The 25603-nt window shown below is 34.7% G+C and overlaps 4 protein-coding genes and 1 long non-coding RNA gene across 5 annotated transcripts; 1 reads left to right on the forward strand and 4 right to left on the reverse strand.

The window, feature by feature from the left end:
• Positions 1–1719: 1719 nt before the first annotated feature.
• LOC144421880 (coagulation factor V-like) lies at positions 1720–3416 on the reverse strand. Its single transcript, XM_078111382.1, has 4 exons — positions 3245–3416; positions 2817–2949; positions 2509–2672; positions 1720–2366 (listed from the first exon to the last, which is right to left on the reverse strand). Exons 1-4 carry the CDS (start codon positions 3393–3395, stop codon positions 1780–1782), a joined length of 1035 nt encoding a protein of 344 aa, XP_077967508.1. The 5' UTR covers positions 3396–3416; the 3' UTR covers positions 1720–1779.
• Positions 3413–11015, reverse strand: LOC144411670 (ferroxidase HEPHL1-like). Its single transcript, XM_078111950.1, has 14 exons — positions 10823–11015; positions 10150–10279; positions 9709–9895; positions 9239–9434; positions 8332–8411; positions 7917–8047; positions 7492–7644; positions 6631–6769; positions 6139–6277; positions 4514–4697; positions 4175–4302; positions 3941–4066; positions 3513–3639; positions 3413–3438 (listed from the first exon to the last, which is right to left on the reverse strand). The coding sequence occupies exons 1-14, from the start codon at positions 10937–10939 to the stop codon at positions 3413–3415; spliced, it is 1863 nt and encodes a 620-aa protein (XP_077968076.1). The 5' UTR covers positions 10940–11015.
• A 277-nt stretch (positions 11016–11292) lies between these two features.
• LOC120326549 (ferroxidase HEPHL1-like) lies at positions 11293–13941 on the reverse strand. Its single transcript, XM_078111951.1, has 5 exons — positions 13687–13941; positions 13117–13261; positions 12842–13032; positions 12586–12701; positions 11293–11429 (listed from the first exon to the last, which is right to left on the reverse strand). The coding sequence occupies exons 1-5, from the start codon at positions 13803–13805 to the stop codon at positions 11293–11295; spliced, it is 708 nt and encodes a 235-aa protein (XP_077968077.1). The 5' UTR covers positions 13806–13941.
• A 4924-nt stretch (positions 13942–18865) lies between these two features.
• On the forward strand, positions 18866–21897 carry LOC120326965 (uncharacterized). Its single transcript, XM_039393326.2, has 6 exons — positions 18866–19179; positions 20006–20139; positions 20247–20326; positions 20636–20701; positions 20930–21013; positions 21639–21897. The coding sequence occupies exons 1-6, from the start codon at positions 19057–19059 to the stop codon at positions 21770–21772; spliced, it is 621 nt and encodes a 206-aa protein (XP_039249260.2). The 5' UTR covers positions 18866–19056; the 3' UTR covers positions 21773–21897.
• A 2716-nt stretch (positions 21898–24613) lies between these two features.
• LOC144421996 (uncharacterized) lies at positions 24614–25397 on the reverse strand. The gene is made up of 3 exons (XR_013475081.1): positions 25261–25397; positions 25101–25186; positions 24614–24770 (listed from the first exon to the last, which is right to left on the reverse strand). It is a non-coding gene; the product is annotated as an uncharacterized LOC144421996 (long non-coding RNA).
• Between the last annotated feature and the right edge of the window lie 206 nt (positions 25398–25603).

The following is a 25603-nucleotide window of genomic DNA, read 5'->3' on the forward strand; positions in this document are numbered from 1 at the left end:
CGTTACCTGAACGCATATCCTATGGTGCTCAAATGTAATCTGTAAAATTCACATATATTTCCAGGGATTTGTTAATTGCCTAATTATAATTTCAATACACTAACTAGATTTGAGTGATTGTCTTCAATTTATATTTTATGTAATTGTGTATTATTTTTACATTTCGGTTTCTCGAGATAACGTTAATTTTAACATATTTTGTAACAACTTATTTTTCGTTGCGTTCAATTCAAACTAGAAAGTTAACTATATTCTATTCACTCTAGGTTTACATGAGTTTTATATGATATATCGGAAATACAGTGAATATTATCACAATCAACATATTATTGGCAGAAAGATTATGAGGGTCATTATATTGTTCATTAGAAGATCTGTTGGCTCTGATATTTGAGTTAATTTTGAACCGTAACCTGTACATTTCCACGCTGGATATTTTCGTGAACTTGCTCCATAAAAATCCTTCCCATACGTTACCACTGCAAAACTTTTGATGCTTATTGGAACAGCGTTTTCTCGAAATACTGTTTCATAACTATTATTTAAAAAAAAATAAAATTACACATCATTTTCATTCGAAATTACTAATAGTCATTTGATAATTTTAGTATAAAATTAGTCTTTTCTGGGTTAATTTGTGATTACCGCAATTAAACTAAATCTTAGAGAAAGCCACAATGACTATTGTATCATTTGATTTCTACCTCAAGTAATAACAACTAGCAAAACCGAGTAAACGAGTTAATTTATACATATCAGTAAATAGCTGTATCAGTGAAAAAATCGTTAGAGTACATTTGCATTTAACTATAATTTTGTCAAAATCATAGACTGTCATCTTACCAGGATCTTATTCACAGACTGGTCGTCTTCGAGCACGCATTGAGAGCTGAAATCTCATGCGTATCAGTAGTTATGCAACATAGTGTTTCAAATGTACTAGATACGGCTGCGACATTGCAACAAACCGCTGGGATTTTAGTTCATTCATTTAAGACATATTCGACGAGTGTTATTATAGAGAAATTCGGAAATCGCGATATTTACTAACAAATGTACCGTGTTGACTCATCACAATCTCCTCAAACTCGTTCCATTTAAGTTCCAATTATTATAATTCCTGCATTGAATTAATATTTGCTGCTCAGCACTGTTTAAAAATGTGCTAGATACGACTGCGACATTGCAACAAACCGGTCGGATTTTAGTTCATTTATTGAACACATATTCGACGTGTGTTGTCAGAGATAAATTTGGAAATCGCGATATTTACTAACAGATGTATCTTGTTGACTCATTACACTCTCCTCAAACTCGTTCCATTTAAGTTCCAATTATTATCATCCCTGTATTTACTTAATGTTTGCTGCTCAGCTCTGGTTAAAACACCTTGGTCACACTAGTTGCCCTCACCGAAGTCCACTTTATTTATTAGACAAATGTACTAAGATTTTCCCATTTCTCAACTTTGGCCACGTGTAGAATGCAGATGAAATTACATCTCTAATTTGGTGGAATGCTGCTAGATTTATGACTGAAAGTGTTTTTTACGTATGCCTGCCTACATTGACATTTTTAAACTCTGTTTTAATAGCAAAATATTTGTTTTTAACCAACGAGCCAGCTGGTAAAAAATAGTAACAATGTTGTTACAGTGAGCAACATGCTAGAATGAGTTTAAATATATTTTATTTTTGAATGTATATTTCACCAGAAAATATGTGGATAACATGATAACAGCACAAAGTTTTATGTTAATTAATTACAATAATTGCACTTTTACATAGATTTTAGAATCCCTTCAAATTTATCACTAGCGACACAGAATTTCATCGTGCGCCAGTCTACGTGGAGGTCATTCAGACATCTGGGGGTGAGATCGTTGTTCCCGCGCAAATCTAATCTTTTCAATCGTCTACCTCGTCCTACAAGCACATTTGGTGATACCGATTTTAATTTGTTATGTCTGAGATCCAACACTTCAATAGATCCTGTAGGGCGGCCATAACGTGGTAAGTATTGTATATGATTGTTCTGAAGATGCACTACTTTCAGAAGTTTATTTCCATCGAAGAGATCACCCGGTAGGTTCATCATGTTTACGTTGTTGAGCCAAAGAGTATGAAGTAATGGAAATTTCGATAAAGTCTTTTTCAATATTTCAACGTTACCGAGAGCCGGGTTGTGACTCAAGTCTAACTGAGTAATACTGGATGCGGGTACAAAAATAACGCCTTCTTTTAATTGAACTTTCACTTGATACTTGTTGTTCAATAAATGCATTCTTTCGCCAATGCCGAGCAGAGAGCAATCGATATGCGTATTGGAAGTACATATATATGAAACGCATATCGGCTTGCAAAGAGCTGTGAAATATATTAAACTTTGATTATGGCGGGGTTTCTATGATAAAATAGGAGTATTACAGCACCCCGACATCTGTATAGTAATTCCTTTCATTATAGTAAATGGATATATGCAAACAAAATGAATAGTTTTGCAAGTTACCTGTCTGGTCGTGAACAGTGTATGTTGTAACCATTCCAATATCTACGTGAGTATTAACATGGCAATGTAGAAGCCATTCACCAACAGCATCCGGTCGCATTAAGAGTGTAGAATGCCGCCCAGTATATAAATCAAACACATCTCCTTTGTTTTCGGAACTGGATCTAATGATGATTAACATTGAATGATAGGAAGACGTGCATACCAGACTGTTTTATTTACGCTATCCAAAGACATGAGATTTCAATAAACTAACACAAGCATACAGATTATAATAAAAAATGAAATGAGTACAAAAGTAAACTCACTGGTGTACAAACGCGTTAGCGTGGAAATGAACCGCATGAATGTCTTCTTCTCCTTCTGCAAACAAATGCCATCTTACTAGTTCCCCTCTCTCCATATTCAATTCGGGAACATGATAGAGGAATCCATTGATATCTACATATGCATAGAAATGGTTTTTCTTTAATTGCTAATTCACAGATACGTGATCATATGTTATGTGGAAATAGGTAGGTATACTAATTAAAAACATTAAAATATTTTGCATCGTTTTTAAATTCCGTAAAAATATATCTGAATATCTGATAGAAATGAATTTTCAACGTTAGAAAATCTCAAACAAATGTGTTCAATGTTCAAACAAATAAGTTCTTATAGAAATGATTAGACAATAAATGTGTGATAATTGTGGTACAGTCTTTACAGTAATATAGTACAGTCGTTTACTTACGATTCATTCTGTTACTTTCCACAAAAGATTTATCTTTTTTATTAAATGTTTCTGGATCAGCTTTTGCAAATTCACGAATATTCTCATCAATATAATGACTCAAATTTTCATCAGTAATGTAAAATAATAAAGAGAACTCTTTGTCTGCCATTCCTCCTTTCCTTTCGTTTAATGTCCCTGCAATACGATTTGAACTGTGTTTCTGAATCGTTACATATATATATATGTGTGGCAAAAGTTAAATTTATCCATAAAAATAGGATCTTACCTCGCCTACATATGACCATGGGTCCTCTAGCTCCACTGTAGGCATCTCTTCTGAAATCAGCGTTAGAGTAATAGGCACTGGCGAAACAATCAGGTTGATCCGGATTCGGAGCAAACTCCGGTCTTACCTGTGTTGGATTGAATATTGTTGAAGGATGCAATGCATAAAATAAATGTAAACGCAAACTCCAGTCAAGAATCTCAGGCATATTTGCGAATGCTAATTAGCCTTTATAATATACAAAAATATATTTGAGTTAACACAATAAAATTATGCAAAACAAAAAGGTTGCTTTACGATTGTATTATAAATTCACACTTAAACTTCATTTTTTAGATTTTGAAAGCAACTCAAAGTAAGCTATATTCAAGCACGATGATGATCTGCACGATTGTTATAGATTTTCTACGTTTACCATAAATTTATACCTGCCAAGTGTAGGTCACGGTTTTTCCTGGTTCGGCGGTTGGTACGGGACCTTGCATAATTCCGACGTAATACACGCCGATTGGTAGCACATTGAACTTAATCGTTGCCATATTTTTGAAAACAACCTTTGAACAACACACCGTGTTATTGTTTTTTCGATAAAAAGCTGTCGATTTATCAAACTATATATAAAAATAGGCAAATGTGATATAAAATGTTATCAAATGATTCACCTTCACTTCGTCACCGATTTCCATTTTTAAAATGGGTCCGTCGAATCCAAGATGCTTTGGCTTTGGTTTTCGAACAGTGAAGGAGTCATCGATATATTCATAAAATATAGCTTTTTTATACCTTGTTCCTGAATATATCATTATTTTACATGAATTTTTGTTAGTAATGAGAAGATAAGATATTATATTAGAAGTAAAATAAATACCAAAGACACGTGCAAGCGGTTAATAATGTTTTATTAAGCATACATAAGTGTCCCAAATGATCCATCGTTATTGCACAAAAACAAAATATAGTCAACTTAGATTTTTTTAGCAAAGATTTAAATTTAATTTAACCTATGTATTTTCCATTCTCCTGGTGAACATATAAATAAGCGAGATGTTCTGGATCATCAACAGAATTTCCTTTATGATCGAATCTACGAGAAAGATAATCCCAAACTTCTTCAACAACGCCGAGATAAATTGTTCGTTTACCAGAAGGCTGGAATTCTGGCTTTGGGTCACGGCAGTATTTTGACTTGATGAAAATAGAAATATTTGTAAATAGTTTTGTTCTGAGAGGTTATGGTCGTGAAATTGGAGCAAAACTTGGCCATCTGCCATTTTTCCTTTTTTTCGTTCAATGTACCTGCAATACGATTTGAACGGTGTCTCTGCATTGTTATATATATGTAGGCTTACCATACGTCCCGCTTTAGGCGGGACAGTCCCGCTTTTCAGCGTTTTGTCCTGCCGTCCCGATAAGTCAGCCAAAAGTCCCGCTTTTTCAGCATAATACACAAACATGTTCTCGTTACTGTTGTTTCTGTGTAGCGCAGCGCTAGCCTACTTACTGAAGGTTGATGCGTTCGTTTTCCCGCTGATTCCCATTGATGACAGGCGTATCGCATGTAAAACCAATACTAATTAGTCTAAATTCGAATTATTTGTACCGGTATCGTTAACGTCAATTCCTTCCTATTTTTCGAACTAAACCCGATATTTGGACAGAGAATATGCGCATGAAATTTCTATAACAATATGGTCAATAAAGACAGCCGAGGCAGCTTTAAATGTAGAAATGTAGGCCTATGTAGTAAAATCGGAAAATGTGAAGTTATAAAATCACAGCTAAGGGGTCGTTGTCTTTCGAGGCGTCCCGATTTGAAGTCACAAAAATTGGGAACCCTATATAAGCTAAAAAGAAACGGGACTGACGTCACAGATTGCGCAACACGATTAACCATCGGTAATCAACACTTATGCAGTGTGGCGTAATATGTGTTCTTTGTTTAACAGCTGTTTTGACACAATATCGCAATTATTTTTGCTTTTCAGGATCCATAAGTGAATGTGATAAATTTCTTGTTGGAAAAAATGCTGTGCGAGGTCTGATTGAGTTTTTTGGCGATAGGGGGTTCAATTAAAGAATGACGACTGAGCAAAGAATTAACATTAAATTTTGCATGTGCATTCATCATAGCTCGGATCAGAAGACTATTTTGGATGGATTATGTCTTATAATTAGCGAGTTATTAATTAATTAGCGATGTGACACACGGTGTCACTGTGGAGTAAGACCACTGTTTTGGGGGATCCCCTAACCTTCGATCAATAAGTCTTCGGTTTCTAACCGATATTCTAGTTTTGATTTTACTCGAAATGTCTCTCTGATATCTCCGATAAACATTTCGGTTAAAATCTTATGACTTTAGTGGAGATACAAACGTGGCAATAAATGTACGCAATAGAAGTAGGAGTCAACCAAAAGTTTTTGCTCACATTTTTGAAATTATAATTCTGGCTGCGTGTGCAGCTGCCAGAATGCAACGTTTCTGCGAAGTTTCGCGGCGATGCAGGGGGTATTTCAAATAAAAAATATAAAAAATACAGAAAAATTTGATTTGAAACATGCCCTTGTTTTAAAACATGATGTTTTTTTTAGAATTGATAAAAAACAAAACTCTTCTCCTATTTACCTCATAAAAAGAGATCATCCCATTGGTTCCATGGTTTGATACGTGACATCCATACACTGATACACCAGGCGCAAATGGGTATACACTCGTCGTGCTGATAACATGGGGGAAAACTCCAGTCATGCCAGTGTACTCGGTTCTTAAGAAAAAGCAACAAGTACTTCAACATTTAAACGTGAAACAAACAAAATTGAAAATCTTTCTACCATTATAAAGTTTTTAAATTATAATTTTAGCCACATAGAAATACCGCATAAAAAATTATTCAAAAAATAAAGCTTTTCAGTCTTCGCTCAATGAACATTTTGACGATAGGAAACAAAAAACTTCATTCAAATATCAAATCAAACGTTATGTGTATTCAAAAATGTCAGGATTTCAACCACGCCTTGTCAGTCAATGTTTTCGTTTTTAGAATTAACAGCATAATATCGGAAAGGAAGATTTTCTTCCATATGCTTAGTCTCAAGTTATTACAAAATTTGTAATCACCTCGTTTTCCTTGCAGTTCCGTCTAATATGAAGGCATGATTATTCAGTTCAGAACCCAGAGATAATAAACGAACGTCGGTATATTGTTCAGCGCACAACTGCACGCCAAGTAGATTTGCGAACGCCAACCCATTAATTGCTGATAAAAGATATTGAAAAGATAAGGAAAAACTTCCAATTTTAGAGGAACTGTAAAGTAAATTTATTTTTTTGAATTAAAAAACAAACAGTATAATTTAATACTTAAAGATTCGTCAACTATTTCACAAGTGTGACTATGTGGGATATTTAACAATGTTCATTTCACGTTCTTTCATGTCGCCAAGTAGTGGTTCTATGACAAATAGTCTAGTTCGTTGGACACGAAATGTATATATGGATCGTTTTGTTATGATGTCGTTGTTGTTCTTGTTCATGTTCAATTTTTTTATCAATTCTTGGCTTGTTATGAAATAAATTTCTCTTCAATTACTGGGCCAATTGCTTCCAAATTTTCCATGGTTAAAAATTCCCTTTTTTTGGTAGAAGGCTATTTAATATTTATTATCAGATAATTATTTGATATTTTATTAATACAGCTATTATTTTTCATTTATTTCAACAATTTATGTCGGTTCCATGTAGTTCGTTTTTCATGCAATGACGTGATCAAAATTACGTACTTTGCGGCGGTATTCTACTGTAATAGACAGCATGCCTTTACTACTTCATTTTGACCCTTATGTCCATCTATTTGAGCATCGCTCTCTTATTCCTAATTAATAAACACAGATCTTTAATAAGCTACCATTTGAATCTTCTTTTACACTCTTTACTTTGCTATTGTTATCATGCCCTAAAAATAAATGTTTTTCAACTCACATTGCATTCTATTTGATTCCTTGAAATCTTCATCATCTTTATCAATCGACGAAGGATCTCCGGCAAATTTATCAATACTTTGTTGAAGATACGGACTTTCGTTTTCGTCATACGTTGCCAACAACATGTAGTAAACTGTTTTCTTCATTTCATCTGCTTTCATTTCATTTCTAAACTGCCGATTGTAATTTAGATTTGAATATTTCCTAGGAAATAGTTAAATTGGGGAACTAAATAAAAATCTTCAATGCATTTTCCTATAATCAATCACTAGTCGTTAAATATTTCTTATGGAGTATTTAATTCATCGGAAATTTTTTCGTTTTATTAATTAAACGATTGTATAAAGCGTGATAATAATTTGATAGTTTAATCTAAATCTTTAATCCTAATCTAAAGCGTGATAATAATTGACATTTTTTTACCTCTTTTGCAAATCACGATGGGGCCAACCAGTCCGGTATGTTGGTCAAGATTGATACTGGCTAATGACGTATACATATGTGTAATACAGTTGTCATCTTTTTCGAGAGGAGAAACTCTGTCTGGTACAGGCCTGAAGTTATTAATAAATTCATTACAGCAACATTTTCTTTATGAAGATAAATGCTTATTTTGGATCACAACATTTAGTTAATCAATTTTTTCCGTTTACTCTTAAATGTTTTATAGTGACCCCATGTTGATATCCAGACCACCATAGCATGGTATTGCGCTTCTAGTTAAATTTATTGAGGTGTTGCTGAAGTTTAATTTTTTACGTAATTAATGGTAAAGTAAGTTACCTGCTTCAACCAACAGTTGTTTAATATTTGTTCAATATGTATTTTGTTCGCTTACCACACATAAGTGTAATTCTCTCCCGGCTTTACTGTCTGTTTTCTAAATGAGAAGACTCCATGAGGATCCATCTCATAGGTCTGTGTAATATATATATATATAACAAGAGACCAATGCCTAAATATATGGACACGAAAAGCAAAACGAATCAAATTTTTCACAACAACGGTATTCTGATTACGAGATCACTGAGATGTAAGCAAGAAACCTCGACATGCGATGCATAATTTTGATGACTTCATCACACAAAACTTTGAAGTGAAAAAGAATCCTATAGAGACCACAAATATATTTCGTGTCCAATATTATCTAGGATATAACTACTTTCTGGCATGCCATTACTAGAGTTTAATACCATCACGATTTAAACCTATGTTTGAACGGGATACAATATTTCGTGACATTGCTCTAGTAGGCCAAGAATTATTACTAGGTTGGTACATCTGGATACTGGAGTTAAATCAACAAAGATTTACTTTGATAAAACACGGAATCTGAGTATCCGAATCTTGGACGAATCATGCTCTTCTGCGGCCCTAAGCATGCAAGATTTTGGTGCCCTATATGTGCCTTTCAAAATATTAACATCATAAAGCACACACAATATTATTCATCAAAACTAAACAGTGAGAAAAATATTATTAATAATGTTTAAGTTTATTACTAATTGAGGGCCCAGGTATGATTAGTTTACATGATTTTTTGGAAATAGTTCTCATACATACAGACATTCATACAGAAGTTTAAGATGATACTTGAAAAGGGAAATTAGGCAATAAGTTTAAACGGGCCGATATTGAAGTCTGAGTCTTTTGACCAACTAGAATCATTTCATTAAACACTGAAACACAATTGCAAATTTGGCTTAGAAATTTACTGTGGTGCCAGCACTGATTCGAATCCTCACCCGATTAGCTTTGTTCTTAAATACAACATTTATTGTTTCTCCAACTTCGGCATAAATAACAGGACCAAGAATTCCCATTACAGGATCACTTTCCACCTCTACTTGAAATGTATCATCAGTGTATTCTTTATAAACCGCCTTGATATAGATTCCTCCTATTCTATCTGGACCTTTTTTGAAATATTCATGACTTTCCCTTAAACAAATTTGAATTGTGTACATTAGTGTAGAGTACAAACATAATAGAAAGTGTCAAAGCAAAGCACTGTTTAAGAGTAGTTATTGTGACTTTAAACATTATGTTTGAATTCTAATACTCTGAAAAATTAATAAAAAAACACAATATGTTATTTGTTTTTATTCGCATTGAATAAATCAAGTTTTTTCGTGGATTTTAGGCCCATCCATAGTCACCCTTCACACGAACCCTCTCATACATATTGCAAGAGCAAATAATAATTGTATCTTACTGTCCCTCTTCTGCAATCGGTTTTTGTGTTAATATGTTCATTCCAGTTGGTGCATAATTCCATTCCACTTCTTCTGCTGCAACATAATATGTTCGTATGGTGTCGCCTACACTTTCTAAACCTTTCCCGAATTCTGCCCCCAGCGTTGGTTTACAGGTATCATGCACAGTGTAAAACATTGCCATTCCTGGAATAAACCAAAACAATCTGTCAAATTAAATAATTACTTCTTGATACATGTGTTTAAAAATATACCAAAAAGCACTAAATACCTTTGATTTGAAGCGTAGGGAAGTTTGTCGACGATTTTAGTGTTAAAGTAGTATTTTGATGATTAAAAATGTCGAAAAGTTCAAGATCGGAGCTATCGGCAAAAATTTACTTTAAAAACTCCTTCCAACAACTAACTGGTGGGTTGGAAGGAAGGATAAATTTAGTTACCTCCAGCCACATGGTTTGTCACTTGACATCCGAAAATCCATCTTCCTGGATTGTCAGCTCTCATAATTACAGTTGCGAATGTTGCCGGAAACAGAGCCACAGCGTCTCCGCGATGTCCATTAATAATTCCCTGGTGAAATTTTTAATTTGTGACATTTTAGTATAAACTTGAGAAGCAACAAAATAATAGTAAATTGCTTTTCAATATGTTTTTTTACATCGATATATTTCACAGGCAATTCATATACATGACAAATAATATTAAGAATGCTTCAAATTTTATCCAGTTTGAGCAGTGAAATCTGTAACATTTGATTGTGCTTTGAATTTACGCTAGTAAGCGTTGTGACATTTCATTACTTTTTCACTCTCACGACCGAGCCATAATCTGCTAACTAGGAAATGGGAATGCAAAATAAAATCAGCTGGGGTTGCAAGTAACCAACTATCTTTCTCTGCTCTATCACTTTGCGCCAGTGGATCAGGATGCGTATATTGCAAGAATGGTGTAGCAAGAATAAAGATAACTTTTCTATTTGATTAAAGAGTCTTGCTTACTAAAACAAATATATTCATGGTTGACATAAGATTGTCTGAAGAAGTCTGACCTCGGCAAAATATAACGCCACCGGGCAGCAAGACTCTTGAATAAAATAACAAGATAATATATTACGGAATTTCCAGTAAATTGCATCCCATGCATTTCTGAACCCATTCCAATGGTATACCAGTTCACCAAATCCCCTTTGCACATTTCAGCCGATAGACTTAAAAAGATTAATCCATTCATAGCGTGAAATACATTGCTTTCAATGAAATCTGGATCTTTTTTATCTACAGTTTCTGGCTGCAGAGTGTAGGTCTAAATAATTGAAAATATTGAATTGAAGTTCAGGTTTTTATGTATCTGATAGTTTTTTGAATTGTCACTTTTAGGCCGCCTTGCGTACAAGACAGTCTACAAACACGCCAGTAATTTCCACATTAAGTACAACAATATACGAATGGAACATTGGTTTCTATGGTTAATAATAATAATAAACATATGGAATGGATTTCGTGTTACAGCTTTCCAGTGCCGCTAAACCGGTATAATGGTTTTGAGGAGTTAAACCTATCCTAGTAAAATGTGATAAAAGTAATTTAAACATTATTAGTGAGCCGCCTTCTTGCCTTAATATTTTCGTCAATGTACCAACTTTCAGTTTCGTCAATGACGAAGACAATAATTGCAAATTCACGATCTACATCAGTACGATGTCCAGTGGATGTCAATGTTCCTGAATTGAATGAAAAACTATTTTCGCTTGGAAACCATTGTATCGCAATCCTTGTCGCAATTTCATGAAGCTATTAATTCACAAGTGGCATAATATTCTTCGAAATCAATTTCAGCATGAGTGTAATATAATTAAAATATATTTATTCGGTACGTATCGTTTGAACCGACTTGCATTGATGCTATCTACTTTTACTATGTTTTACATGGTACCCTTATCCTGTAATCGGTTGCTTACTGTAAATGTCTCAATTATAACAATATGGGCGAATTGATGGTAATGGACGAATTGATGGACTGAGTTGAACGCTTGTGAACACCGAAGTGTTATATCGATATCAAAGTAAGTACCAAGGCTTTGTGTGGCATTTCTTTGAAATCAGAAGCAGTTTTTGATAATTTTTTTACAAATACCAAAGCGTATATATCTCTATGAATATTTATGTTTTCCGTCTAGTTGTCTGTGGGGGTAATTTATGCCTTGCACTGAATTCAAACGTTGCAAATCGTTTATTTCACAGTCATTGCATTGTTTGTAAAACTTCAAATTATTCGTGCACGATTTTAATGCCTCTAGGTAGGGCTCAATAAACAATATGCCTGGTACTAACGATTTTTGTCGTGATAAACATGTCAAGAGTTCACGATTATTGAACTAATAAATAAATACATTAGTTGCGCTGTTCTACCCGAAGGCGAAATATGAATTTAATTACAAAATGACACGGAATTTACATTTTTAAAGTGTTAAATAATATTTAAAAGTCGATTTCAATGCCACATCGAGTCAACTCTGAAGAGCTATCTAACTGTATTATATATCTCTTCCTATAACAAATTTCCATTTGATTCGTTTTAATCGACATAAACCGGACTCGGCATTTACTGCTTCTGTTCACAAAGCCTTCAAGATTATTCGCCAAAGAGTTTAAAATACTTAGCATAGACTGGTTTATAATTAATTTTGAACATTATTCACAAATTTCCATTTTCTTGTTAAATAGGTGATTTAGAACACAAAGACAATACCCGGTTTTAAAAATTTTGTCGATTCATTGTGCCATTTAAATATATAAGATATTATGAAGTCCACACAAACCAGATCCTCATATAAAAGTTTCACTTGGGAAGGGTCCTATTAAGCTTTGATAAGATACCTTCTTTGCACGTGAGGAGAGTTCCGATTAAGCCAGTGTGTTGGTCTCGTGACGAGTGAACATGAGAATGATAAGCCCACGTTAAGCAGTTTGGATCCTCTTTTCCTGGGGCATATCTGCAAAGTGAGTAAATGATATAAAGTAATTAATTTTTTTGTGAAAAGATTAGGAAATCTTGCGCAGAATGAAATAACAATTAATTAATCGATAGTCGGTCGACGCGGAGAATAAATGAAAACTATTCTTAGATACATACTCGTCTCTAACTTCCCAGATATATTTATGTTTTCCTCCGGGTGGAATTGTGTCATCGACTTTATCTGAAGATGTTGTTTTGTCTGAGTACAACGCTCCCTCACTGGATTTCTCGTAAAAAACGCCATGTGGATGAATACTATATGGTCGGGTGGCACGGTTGAAAGCATAAACAACGATCGTGTCTTTCACCTCGATATAAATACTAATTTCAAACCTAAATTCTGAAGAATAGTTAAATTTGGTATTACTCCCAACAACAAAACAGTGTCATACCTCAGCTCTAATAATAGGACCAAACAATCCCAATGACTCCGGTCTCGGACTTCGAGTGCTGAAGGTTGAATCGGTGTATTGACGAAAAACTGCTTTTCTATATTCTCCTCCTATCCTGGCCGGTCCACGACGCCTAAAAAATCGGCTGCAAGAAAATTTTAGATTCATATCAATGTATTGTGAAAGGTTGTTGAAGATTGATTAAAGATTTCAGATTTAGATTTGAGGCGGTACATTTTTCAATCTCGTAAAAACTGTATTGGATATATGCAGAATGGTGTTATGTCTAAACGAACTTTTGCTCATTCGAATATTTTATTTCCTGTGTTATTTATAGATTTTCTGAACACAATACAGTTTATTATTTTTTCGCTAATTTCATAAAAATAATTTCGGCAGATTACCTGAAAAAGACATTACTGCATTTCTCAAATATGTAATGGATTCGGGTAAAATATCGCTTTTTATAGTCATCTCGTGAAAATTATAATTTTACATTACTAGCATGTGTATCGGATTAATATCTCTAATGCTCTGATCCTCAATTAATTCAATTAACTCAAATCATACCTGCTCTCAGGACCGTTGTAATTCCAAACTATTTCTTCCATTGCAATGAAATACTCGCGTCTCATTGCCACTATCTCCCCAGCGCAAAATATAGAAACCAAAACAACGATATAGTACATTTTGATATTTGATATATATAAAATAAATCAAATAACCTTCCCATTAAGCCTACGAAAGACAATGGCAATTTAGATTATCAGACCCTGAAACGCCTGTTAACGGGCTAAGACGTTTATTGTTTAATTTAAAAAAATTCGACAGTAAACACTTCCAGCAGAGTAATTCTAATACAAATTATATATAGAATTTAATGTGTAATAAATGGAACAGTTTGCGCAAGTATGTTAACCACAAGTCTTATCACGTCAGACATCTGGTATCTGCACGATTGGTTTATGTTATACGCGATTGTATACGTTATAAAACAAACTGGCATATACAACAGAATATTATAAAATCTGTGTATCGTAGATGATTACAACTACGATAATTTATTAAATGACTACCAGAAAAACCTTGTTGTTACCTTGTTGATAGGCTAAGAACGTTGCATGAAATTATTTTGACACCGTTTGAAAACTGACGCAAACTTTTTCATTTGCTGTTTTGACTTTTCAGTAAACATTGCTGCTTTTTGTGAATATGTGCCCCAACATTCGAATAACAAACGAAATCTTAAATATGCCAACATGACTTGGATAAATTCATACTTAATACATATACTTCATTTCGACCTCGCTTATACAAAATTCAATCAGGCATTTCTGTTATTTCTAACATTGCTCAAGCATGAGGTAAAATGGAACGAATAGACAACATTATTGAGGACGTATATATAATGTATAATAATGTGATATATATAATGTGTCTGGCAAATTTTTTTATCGATTCTCCATGCTTTTTAGTAGACACCAGATTATATATTTACCGAAAAACAACAACAATAGCATAACAATAATAACAAAACGATCCATATGTATACAGTTGCCCAATAATCTTTAGTTTTCCTACACGGATTTATTTAAATACATATATCCACCACACCACAATAAAAAGATCACGTTTAGCGATCCTGACGACTGGACGTGACTGATTATGACAAAAAATTATTCCTCTTCGAATGATTGAATAATTGTGACTAAACAAGTAAAAGTTTGTTTTTCAATTCATCAAGTTTCATTCAATTGAAACGGTCTAGACCAGTGGTTCCCAAACTTTTTTGACCATCGCCCCCCTAAAGTAGTTTATACAACTTCATCGCCCCCCGGCAAACAAAAAAATGGAAAGTCAGAACCGAATATATTACAGACCAAATAAGAAGACAAATCATAGTTTATAGTGTTTTATGAGATAGATGAGCTTGGTGCTCTTCGGCGAGTTTTTTATTATATCTAAACTTACCCCGTTTACTGGTGGAAAGGCGATTTCGTTGTTTTGATAGCAATAGTAACACGGCTGAAAACCCCCTTTTCCACCATATAATAGGTCGAAAATGAAAGAATCCAGGGTTCTACCTCCTCAAACAGCGCCGTGTACTCTTGCCTTATAGCATTTCACTTCCTAAATTCACCCCATTTCACATTAAAATAATCAAAACAAAGTTAATTTTCCCAAACTTTTAATAATGATTTCCGTACATCTCATTCATTCGTACAGCCTGATGACCTGCACCAAAATACTTCGGTAAAATTCATCCCCGATTCCTCATTCTACTACGGCCTCCAGTCTGATCACCGGTCCATAATTTACCAGCCATTTGTTTTTGGATTCATGGACTCGGATGTGGAAGAAGCCGTGACCGACTATCGGCTACGGCCCAGGGGTTGGCAAATTTTATGTCGCTCGCAGGACAAAATTCAGGGTTGCTAGTCTTTTGTGGGTCGCATATATTTTTTGAAAGGTAAAAACGGAACAGCGCGCGAAAACTGCGACAATTCGTGAACTCAACTCAGTCGTCTTATTAAAAAAATATTATAATGACATTTAATGTGACACTGTCTTGGTACTGCATCACGCTGGATAGCTTTACGACGCCAAGATTGAAACATTTTCTAAATGGGCATCACTAATCCCAGTTCTTTGCTTGTTCTTTGTAATGTTCATTTTCGAAAATAATTGTTCGCACAAATATGTACTTTCAAACATCGAAGTGAATATTTTCGCATGATTTGTGAAATTTTGATAAAGATTTTCTTTAGGAAGATACATTCTTACAAAAATTAAGCAGTGATGAATCTCTCGAACAGAATATGAATTTTATTTCCTTATTGCTTTGCAATATATTCAAATATTGACTGCGCTATTGAACCCCTGCCCTCAGCATCAACTTTTCTTCGTGTTTCCATTTGTCTAATTATAATTAAATTGTAGGCTCGTTAAACGAGTAGCTAGCTGTTCAATGGCATTTTTAGGATATAATAAAATTTAGTCCAAACGTGTCTCACGATAAATTCTGTTACGTAAAAAATTGTAATTCACTCCTCGAGCGTAGATTATAAATAAAAAAAATTTCATCGTCAAAACCGCCGGTTGGATGTTTCCCCGGGCATAGACTTTCTTGCTTACTTCGTGACATTGGCCAATTAGCAAGATGCAAAAAACGTAACAATGCCCCCTTTCGCATCCGCTCAGGCTCTCAGACACGCTCACTCAGACATATTTTCAGGCGTGGTCGTGAACATTACCTCATTTTGGCGTTTTTGAATTATATTCGTTAGTTTTTAGTTGTTTTTCGGAAATTTAAATCAAATAAGTCAATGATTACTTTGTCTTCCTATGAGTTTCAGTTTAAATACAGCAATCACAAATTAGTGTAGAAATAGCTGTGATAGACTAGGCTGAAATTCTTTATCGGTACTTTTAAAAAACAGATTGTTGAATGGTGTGTATTAGAATGATAGTTTGAAACAAATACCCATTTTACAGGCAACAACTCGCGAAACCATTCTTAAAATAAGCACCGAAAATTTTAAAGTGGTAAAGTATGGGAAGAATTTTCCGCGGTCAAAGGTCGGGGAAAGGTCCATTCAGTGAATCGTCCCGGGCCAGATTATTTTACTCCGGCCGTATTTTGCCGACCACTGGGATACGCAAACTACCGTACCTTAATGCGAAGACGAGTCCAGCAATCCTTTCGCGTGTGATATTCGCCCACATGATTTAAGCCTGCGAATGCACACAGAGTACAGAACTAAGTGCGCCAAACTTAAAACAGGTTTCGCGAAATCGCCCCCCTAGCGCCCCCTTGGACTTTTTCGCCCACCTCTGTATCGTTTTCACCCACTGGGGGGCGATATCGCCCACTTTGGGAATCACTGGTCTAGACCAGTGGTTCTCAACTTGGTGGTCCGCGGACCCCCAATGATCCGCGAAGCATTTCCAGGGTGTCCGCAATTCAATTAAGAATTTGGGAAATTATTTGCAGTTTAATATCGTTTTTTTGTTGTAATACGCTCAAAAATTTGCTGCCGATGACAATGTGACAAAAGCCTACAAAAACTATTTTGATTCATCTCCCGTAGACCTATTGTGACAAATACGAGTATGACATCACAATGATAAATACGAGAACGCATCTACAGTGATCACTTTCTCAGTTTTGGTGCGCCAATTTGCCGTCGTACCCAAAAGTATCGATGGAAGCATTTCGCGTTATTGTTCCATTCGCCTCCACTTACCTTTGTAAAAATGGATTTTCTGCTCTCGTTTATATCAAATCCAAGGCTTGTAACCAACTAAACGTCGAAGACGATATGCGTCTATCGTTATCAAAAACACGACCACGTATTTCAAGTCTTGCTTCTGATATGCAACAGCAGAAATCCCATTAAGTGTATTCGATTTGACAAAATAAATAAAAATGTCCACTAGTTTGGCGTTATTTTTGACTTGGTTAAATCTGTATGGAACATTAGGTTGCTGCTTAAGCTATAAACTAAATTTTAATTAAAAAAAACTTTTGAGGGGTTTGCGACCGCTCTGAGAGCACCAGAAGGGTCCGCAAAGACAAAAAGGTTGAGAACCACTGGGTTAGACTCTAGTGAATCAACGCCCGAGGTCCAAACAAAGGCCAATGTACCAGGGACGAAAAGGGGCAAAACATCTTGTTTAATGCAAGATTATCATGCCCATTTTGTCATGGGAACAAGGATCCTTCGGATTCGTCTGAAAAATTTCTAACAACTAGCTAGTATCTAATCATGAGTTAATGAAGCGTTCAGTTGCAGACAGAAAGGTGGAGCAGTAGGGGGTTAAAACGGAAGGAATTTATCTTATCGGATGTTCAAGACAATACCATAGTGTTAATCAGTACCAGTAATATTGAAGCACTTCATGCCGCTAAAATGTAACACTGGCTCAAACTAAAGCCAGGCGTAAAACAGACGACCCAAAGGAGCTCATTATCCTTATATACGATACCTTTTTATGAGAAGCTTGTCGAAATGTTTACAGTCGTGTAAAAATCTGTCGAAATGCAAAATGCCGCGAGGAAGATTGATTGTGCAATTATGTCACTCTGAACAACGTATGAAGAGTAACGGCACCACTTTGCGATTCCAGCCAATAGGGCGAAGTCTAATGTCGGAGCAGAAGGAGGCTATAAAAGCAGGGACTCAGACTCTCGAAAGTCGTATTCATTACTACCAGTGGAAGTGAAGCAAGTCATGTCGATACAAATTTTCTACCTTCTCAAACTAGAGCCAACGGTTTAGAGACGCTTGTATCTTTATATCCGACATAGGTTACCACTTTTCATTGCAGTCGTGAAGAAATTGTTCGTGTTATTGGGTCGCTCTTTTCAAAGTATGAAGAGTACCCGTATCACCTAACAATCTCAGATAATAGAGTGAAGAAGCGACATATGAAACGAAATTGTACTTTTTTCAAAAATCTGGTTCAAATTGACAAATCATTGTTTTTCTTGATATAATCTTTAATCTCAACTCGTAACGTTCAGGCTCCTGTGTCAAAATGTGCATGTCCCCCGAAATAAACTGGTGGATGTCTTTGAAACGTGAGAGTGTTTGTATTGACTTTCAACGTCATGCTGCTTTACTCATCAATTGATTATATTGCCTGTCTCGCGGGTTGCAGTTATAACTTATACAACGCTTCATATGCAACGCATATACCGCAAGTAGCTGGTGCTAGCAAATGTGGGGTTGAGTAAAGTCATTGCTGCTAAATTATTAATTCGATTACCAGTTGACCAAAATACATTATTTTATAAAAGCCGAGGGAAGTTTTTGCAAATTTGGAAAATTGCATTCAAGTTGAGGAAGTAAATATAACCAAAAAGATACATGAAATATTAAATTAAAATTCATAAACACAATTAAGGTTACAAGTATATCTTATATTCAATGCAACATGAGAAGTTTAGTTTATGTTCAATTGTTTTTGGTTTCAATGCAATTTCTTACTCGGGTGAATTATGCCCACAGGCAAAAGTGTAAGTATCCACCGACGAGAAACGATATACAATGGGAAAAAGTGAGTACAGTATTGAATTCAGGCCTAGCTTTGGAAATATATTGGTTGCATGTTGAAATATTACTGAACAACGTTATGGACGCAACTTGTGTCGCGCCGAAAATTAAATAAATCAGTAATTGACGCGGCGGCGCTCCAAAAGTGTGTGCACCAATATGGAGGTAACTAATTTTGTTCGCCTATAGTTTATATCAAGCTTTGTGAAGTGACTAAAATCTATGGGATTATCACTTGGCTAACACAGACATTCCTGCAACTCGTAATAGAACTAAAATAGGGAAAAATCGGAATAAAATGTTCACGTTCGATATCTCACCAATGGTTATCCTGTGGGTTCGCCATTTCGAATTCTATGAATCATAAATATGTCCGGGAAACTGCTGAACACCTCGCTGTTGGGTGATTCACGTCTCTACTGTTCAGTTACGGATTCCTCCACCACCAGTTCCATGCGTGGAGAAACAAAATAAATGGCTGACTAATCCCATACTCGACATGGGCTATTAATAGGACGAGGGGCCGCATATTGCAGTTTGACATACGATTTAGACGTTTCATCGGCTTTTCTCACTCTCGGGGTAAATATGACAATGGTATCTTATCAAATGGTATTGTTACTATTCAGTAGAAAATTTCATATCGCATGTATATGATACTTTGTCAAAATCCACAATGGAATCTTAACACCTTATTTCTCCGACATAACAAAGATAAAATAGCAATCAAATGAAGATAAAATTGGGGACTAGCAAATGAGAATATTACAAATTCATCTTGAGAAACGTCGAGGTGTATATATATATATATTTTTCTTTTCCAATTTCAGCTTGCCGGTAAAACATTTTATAATTCATTGAATGATGGTGATGCCGTATCTGACGATGTAGCTTGTGTTAAAGTACATAACATAACTAAAGTTGACGATGGGGTCAAAGCAACACTTGATAAGTATCTATTTAGGTACGATGATTGAAGTGATAGCTGATAGAATTTAATTTTTGTCAATATAAATTACAATCGAAAAAGCAAAAATCAATCAGTGTCTTTGGTTATTATCATATTTACAGCTCACCGGACAAACCCGATGTGATACGCCTCCACGCACAAAAAATTAGGCCGGGTTTTTACATGTTGGACAAAAACACAGGTTTGTTTTTTCAGTTCTCCCGTGGTATGTGCACTAAGATGGCGCACAGCCTGAACATAGTATGTGTACCAAGTTATGGTTATGGTTGTGCTCTACCTTGGTACACATACTACGGAAGCGCCGTTTTTTATCGTCCACATTTCCTCTTGAAGCTTACTTCATATTCACAAAATTAATACATTTGGATATTGTACCAAATAACAATCTAAAATGAGAAAATTATTTTGTCTTGCATATTTTGAAGCTGTAGTCTACTTACAGGGATAAGTGCATATGTTACAATTGGAATTTCCAATATATTTGTTTCAGACTCGGCAATAATGCGTGATGTTGTAAATGAACATGGTGGAATAAACGAGAAAGCCGTAATAGAAAGTGAGTTAGTTTTCTGTTTTGTCACAACACTAACTTATGTAATAAGATAAAAGTTAAATTATCACATTTTACCAGTGAAGCATTCTATTGCATTTGTGTCATTGGGAACACCTAGTTTTTTTTTGGAGTGAAATCCTTCTGTATTTATGCATATACTAATGCTTATATTATCAAAATAAAAGACCACCGAAATTAATCTTTTTAAATTTTCGCAAATTAAATTTTTAGATATCAAGGTGTCACAATCTGATGCCGACTTCCATGTAACAGATTATGAAAATTACTTCATTATCGTTCGATGCTCCGATGAAGGTCAACTTTATCTCTTTATATTATCACTGAAGAAATATCGAATTAAAAGCGCGAAAATTACATAACTGATCTGTCATCATATTTATGTCACAAGCATCAAATAATAAAAATAGAATAAAAAATTGAAATACAATAAAAATAGAAGTTGAATAAATATTTCATCTCAGAACTTAAAAAAAATGTTTTAATTATTATTTTATTTTGAATCGGGTGTTCCTCATCTATTTTGGTGTGTATCCCTCGTTTTACCATTCAAAATCTCGTGACCATCTCACCGATAAAGGGCGTCTGTATGATTGGTGCAAAACAATCAATAGACCAAAGTTGGGAAAAATCCAAGTTACATTTCTATAACTTCCATGCTCGACAACGCCAACCACACTATAAAATCCGAGTCTGCGGCAATGTCGGATCGACAGAAATCTCGACCTCCCGAAATCAAACTTTTAACTACAAGAGCGTTTAGCTTGCATTGTCTTTTTCAGTTTAATTTCGACTTTAACCTCCGGGTATTTAAAACACGACTGCCGCTCAATGTCAATATTTTCTCATAAAGGTGAACAGTGAGTGAAATATTGTGAAAAAGATGCCATTCCAAACATCTTATCTAAGTATTCTATTACAGGTCGATGGTATGTGCAACCCCACACTAGTAGTTCAGTCCCTACTGCAGAAGATGTTCTTCGTATCTGGAAAGCTTTATACAAGAATGGAATAAATCAACCGCTTTTCATGTCACAGTGTTCAGAAGTCTTATAGTTACAACGTACAAATTACGTGGACAGAACTGGAATGGTTTTACCCACAGTTTAAGTTTTCGTTTGTTGTTGGCTCATCTATCATCGATTGCTGAAAACAGATATCTCTGTTTTAATAAATTTCAATTTCTCATTATCAACACCTTGTTATTTTTCTAGCTGCAGACCAGTCTTGCAAAATGTAGGGATTCAAACAACGATAAGCTTCAGTTGGCGAAAAATCGTTTCTCAACTATTGGATCGACCGATTTTAAACTTTCAGTACATAAAAATGGAAGAATTCACTGTAAGACAATTATTTGTTTTTAGCAAATGGACTCAAAGCCCTATTAGACCCGATATTGCACTCTGAATTTCGCTCTTTTTTCCGCGTGCCGTCCTCCGTTACTGTGGTACGCCATGTTTCTCAGCGAACTTGTTGCTATACGTTTTATCAAAATACGTTACCGATGTTCACGTTAAAGTTTATAGCACTCAAAGCAGACCGATGCAAAATCGTTCGAGAAACATAAATATGAAAATATGACGCAGAACAGTGACACGTAAGCAATTTTTCCTCATATTGTTGTCAAATCGAATAACCTCTGATGTTTCCTAATCTCGAATCGAAAATTCGAGTCGGTATTGTTGGCTACTTCTTGGTATGCTTTGGTATACTTTATTAATTTCCATAGAACGCAAGAATATAGTTAGTACAGAATGAATGTCCCAAGGAGTAAATTTGACGTCGCATAGACCAGATAAATTTTTTGTGAAAAGAGGGGTCGTGAAAATAGAATATCGAAGAAAATAGTTTTTCTTTTCATCCTAAGATATGCTATTAGATGTAGGTTATTAGGTAATCGACCCACGCGTTCATATATTTGATCATCACTCTCCTCTTTTTATTTTAACTTCGGCGGGTTGCATTCGATTGTTGTTAGGTTTGGCGTGTTCTCGTTGCTTGTTTTATCTGTTCAGTCCTTGTATTTATGATGGATAATACCCTTCTTGACCTGCGTTATAAATCTATTTTTTGGTTCAAGGGACTCGACTTTTGGAATGACAGTTGTGTATCTTCACATAATAATGTATGAATGATGTTTCGTTTAAAATATTTCCATTAAAAAAAAAGCAAAGATGTTTTATGACTCAGAGTTTAGAGGTTTTTTCTTGCGAGAGATATATCAGTAGATAGAATTTGACAAGAAAAAATGTAATAAGTGTTGATTGATAAACAAGTATTCACATCGCGATAAGCTTGTGGTACTGATATTGCATTCTGCGGTAACTCAACAAATCAAATTCGTTTACTGAAGAAGAAATCGGGTGCTCCTGAAGTATGCACACCACGATGTCGCATAACCTGAAACCTAACTTGGTACACAACCTGAGTTCAGGTTGTGGGCAATCTTGGTGCGCATTTTTCAGGAGATCCAGAAATTGTTTAGTTAAGTTTGCTTGAATAGGATTATTGCATTTTTCATAAAGTCCTGAGGCAATTTATTATATAATTTCATAATTTAACATATACCGATTACCACAATATTCAAACAATATTCCCTCCTCCAGTAAAACCGCGTGCTTATCTTATACAAATCAATGTTGCAGTGCGTTCAAGATATGACGCAGATTCCTAATATTTAAATTGTATAATTTGTTCCTGCAAAATCTAGAAATTTGCGAGATACTTTCGTATTTTTTTTATTCGAATTGGGGTGAATTTGGGATTTCTAAACCTTGGCAGCGGCGAAACTTTTTTACTGTTTACGAAATAATATGCTCTACGGGGCTTGCCCTGACTCAAATAATGTATATAGTATTTGGCGCATGTACAGTACAATATTCGTCCTGTTTTAAAATACACAACAGACGTTTCATGAAACTAGTTCAAAGCATTTTTGGGGGTATATTAATAAATTCACTCAAAATCAGACGCGATCGACTACTCGAGACGTGGCGATCGCTCGTTCGATCGCGATTGACGTGTTGGCCACAACTGCATACGCGAACCAATTACCCATTTTTATACAAAATTTATGCTTATGAATTTATACATATATATTTATCCAGATAAAAAAATTATCCATGGTACCGAAGATATAAAAAATTAAAAATTACTACGAATTAATCTCACAATTACGGAAGCTGTCAAAATTTCTTAACAATTCCTTCACTAAATCCTTCAAAACACAATTTTGAAATATTGATCAAAAAAATTTCTTTCTCAGTCACATATATTATGGATGTTCAATGCAATGGAATACAGATTTAAGTGACAGAGAGTTAAGATCGTAATTTAGTTCCTACATAAGGTCCGATCATCGTGAACCTCCTTCTGCATTCACATTTGCATGGAGTCTGCAATAAAAACGTGATATTAAACCAATTAATTGATTTTTTTACATGTTTTTTATTATATTTTCAAACAAGTTCATACTATCAGCAAATTTTGGTGGATTTTGATTCTTACACAATAATGAAGAATATTCAGAAATACACTTGAAACCCTTTGCGAATGGGAATAAATATAAATGTAATATATTTCAAGACTTTTCAAAACTAAAAATACACAAACCTTTACTGTGACTTTTCCTTTGAACAGTTTTCCCCCTTGTTCGTAAATTGTCATAATTTCACCAAAGCACCAGATAGTCTGACATTCGCAAGAGTCATCATCTAAATCTTGGAATTTATGCGGGTCTGGATACAAGGCATCAGCTCTTCCATCGTTAATATTGTCATTGCCACACGCTTTCTTTGGCTTTCTGTGAAAAAAACGCCAATTTTCAATAGCCTACAGAAAGAAAAAATAAATAAAATTGTTGCACCACTTTTCTATACAACTTGAACTTACTTGCACTCAACGCCGTAGTGTTCGAATGGTTTGAACAATTTGACTTGTGAAATACATTTTGTTGAACCGTAGTAAGATATGTGAGTATAAGGTCCGATCTCTACAAGTTGAGTATTTTTCATCACTATGTGCCGAACAAACTTCGTCTGGGCCGGCAGTATATCTAAATAATTATTAGCAATCTGGAATCTTATCTACAAAAAATTAAAGAATAGATACTAAAAGCATTGATCCTGAAGTAGACCGACGAAGCTTATCGAGAAAACCGCAATTCACAGAATATATAAGTCTCGGTAGCAGCTTCTCCCGGAATAAATACACAAAAATCATATATATCAAATAAATTCTGAAAGTTTAGGCATGTACAAAGTAAGTCAATTTTCAAGCGATACTTACAAATTCTTCCAGATTGCTTCATAAACATTCAACTAATATCAACTTTTGGACTATTTTGTAATTTAAATACATAAATGTAATGCTTTAGACATCATACCCTATTCTAGCACATTTCGGATATTTTTTGGACACAAATCCCTCTTGTTTTGGAAATTCAAAATTTTTTGCTTCGCTCACAGATATCTGTACAAAAAATGAAAATAATTTGAAATATTAAATTTGTAATAACAATAAATAAATGATATATTCTAAAAAACCTTTTTGTCAAATCGTTCAAAGAATTCCGAATGCACGAATTCTTCTTTTGGCAAATAATCTGCAGTTATCCCAGAAATGAACATCAAACATATAACAGTAATTTTATTCATGTTTGTGCTTGATATCAGATTATCAGTTCTTAAATGAAATTATGAATAAGAAAAGAATGACCTGAACGAATAGATATAAATTACTTAATTCTTTGTTTGTTCATTACTTAATAAAAAAAAGAAATTCACATTCACTTCATTTCGCTTAATTTCCCCCTCGTTGAATTTTAAATAATATCTTCCCACCCTTCAAGCTCTCTATCGGTATCCCGCACGCCACTGCAATGCGAAC

The sequence above is a fragment of the Styela clava genome, chromosome 4 (genome assembly GCF_964204865.1).
Source record: "Styela clava chromosome 4, kaStyClav1.hap1.2, whole genome shotgun sequence".
In the NCBI taxonomy this organism is placed as follows: domain Eukaryota; kingdom Metazoa; phylum Chordata; class Ascidiacea; order Stolidobranchia; family Styelidae; genus Styela; species Styela clava.

Bases quoted from the DNA above. Each gene is read 5' to 3' on its own strand.
- LOC144421880 (XM_078111382.1), bottom strand. From the start codon at position 3,395: ATGGCAGACAAAGAGTTCTCTTTATTATTTTACATTACTGATGAAAAT. The intron at 2,950-3,244 runs GTAAGTAAACGA...ATGCATATGTAG, and splicing joins GGAAAGTAACAGAATGAATC to ATATCAATGGATTCCTCTAT. The intron at 2,367-2,508 runs GTAACTTGCAAA...TATATTTCACAG, and splicing joins CACTGTTCACGACCAGACAG to CTCTTTGCAAGCCGATATGC.
- LOC144411670 (XM_078111950.1), bottom strand. From the start codon at position 10,939: ATGAATGGATTAATCTTTTTAAGTCTATCGGCTGAAATGTGCAAAGGG. The intron at 8,412-9,238 runs GTGAGGATTCGA...TATATTACACAG, and splicing joins TTAAGAACAAAGCTAATCGG to ACCTATGAGATGGATCCTCA. The intron at 6,278-6,630 runs GTGATTACAAAT...CTTTTTCTTAAG, and splicing joins GGAACTGCAAGGAAAACGAG to AACCGAGTACACTGGCATGA.
- LOC120326549 (XM_078111951.1), bottom strand. From the start codon at position 13,805: ATGTACTATATCGTTGTTTTGGTTTCTATATTTTGCGCTGGGGAGATA. The intron at 13,262-13,686 runs GTATGATTTGAG...ATTTTCTTGCAG, and splicing joins TACAACGGTCCTGAGAGCAG to CCGATTTTTTAGGCGTCGTG. The intron at 12,702-12,841 runs GTATGTATCTAA...CTCACTTTGCAG, and splicing joins ATCTGGGAAGTTAGAGACGA to ATATGCCCCAGGAAAAGAGG.
- LOC120326965 (XM_039393326.2), top strand. From the start codon at position 19,057: ATGAGAAGTTTAGTTTATGTTCAATTGTTTTTGGTTTCAATGCAATTT. The intron at 20,140-20,246 runs GTACGATGATTG...TCATATTTACAG, and splicing joins CTTGATAAGTATCTATTTAG to CTCACCGGACAAACCCGATG. The intron at 20,327-20,635 runs GTTTGTTTTTTC...TATTTGTTTCAG, and splicing joins CATGTTGGACAAAAACACAG to ACTCGGCAATAATGCGTGAT.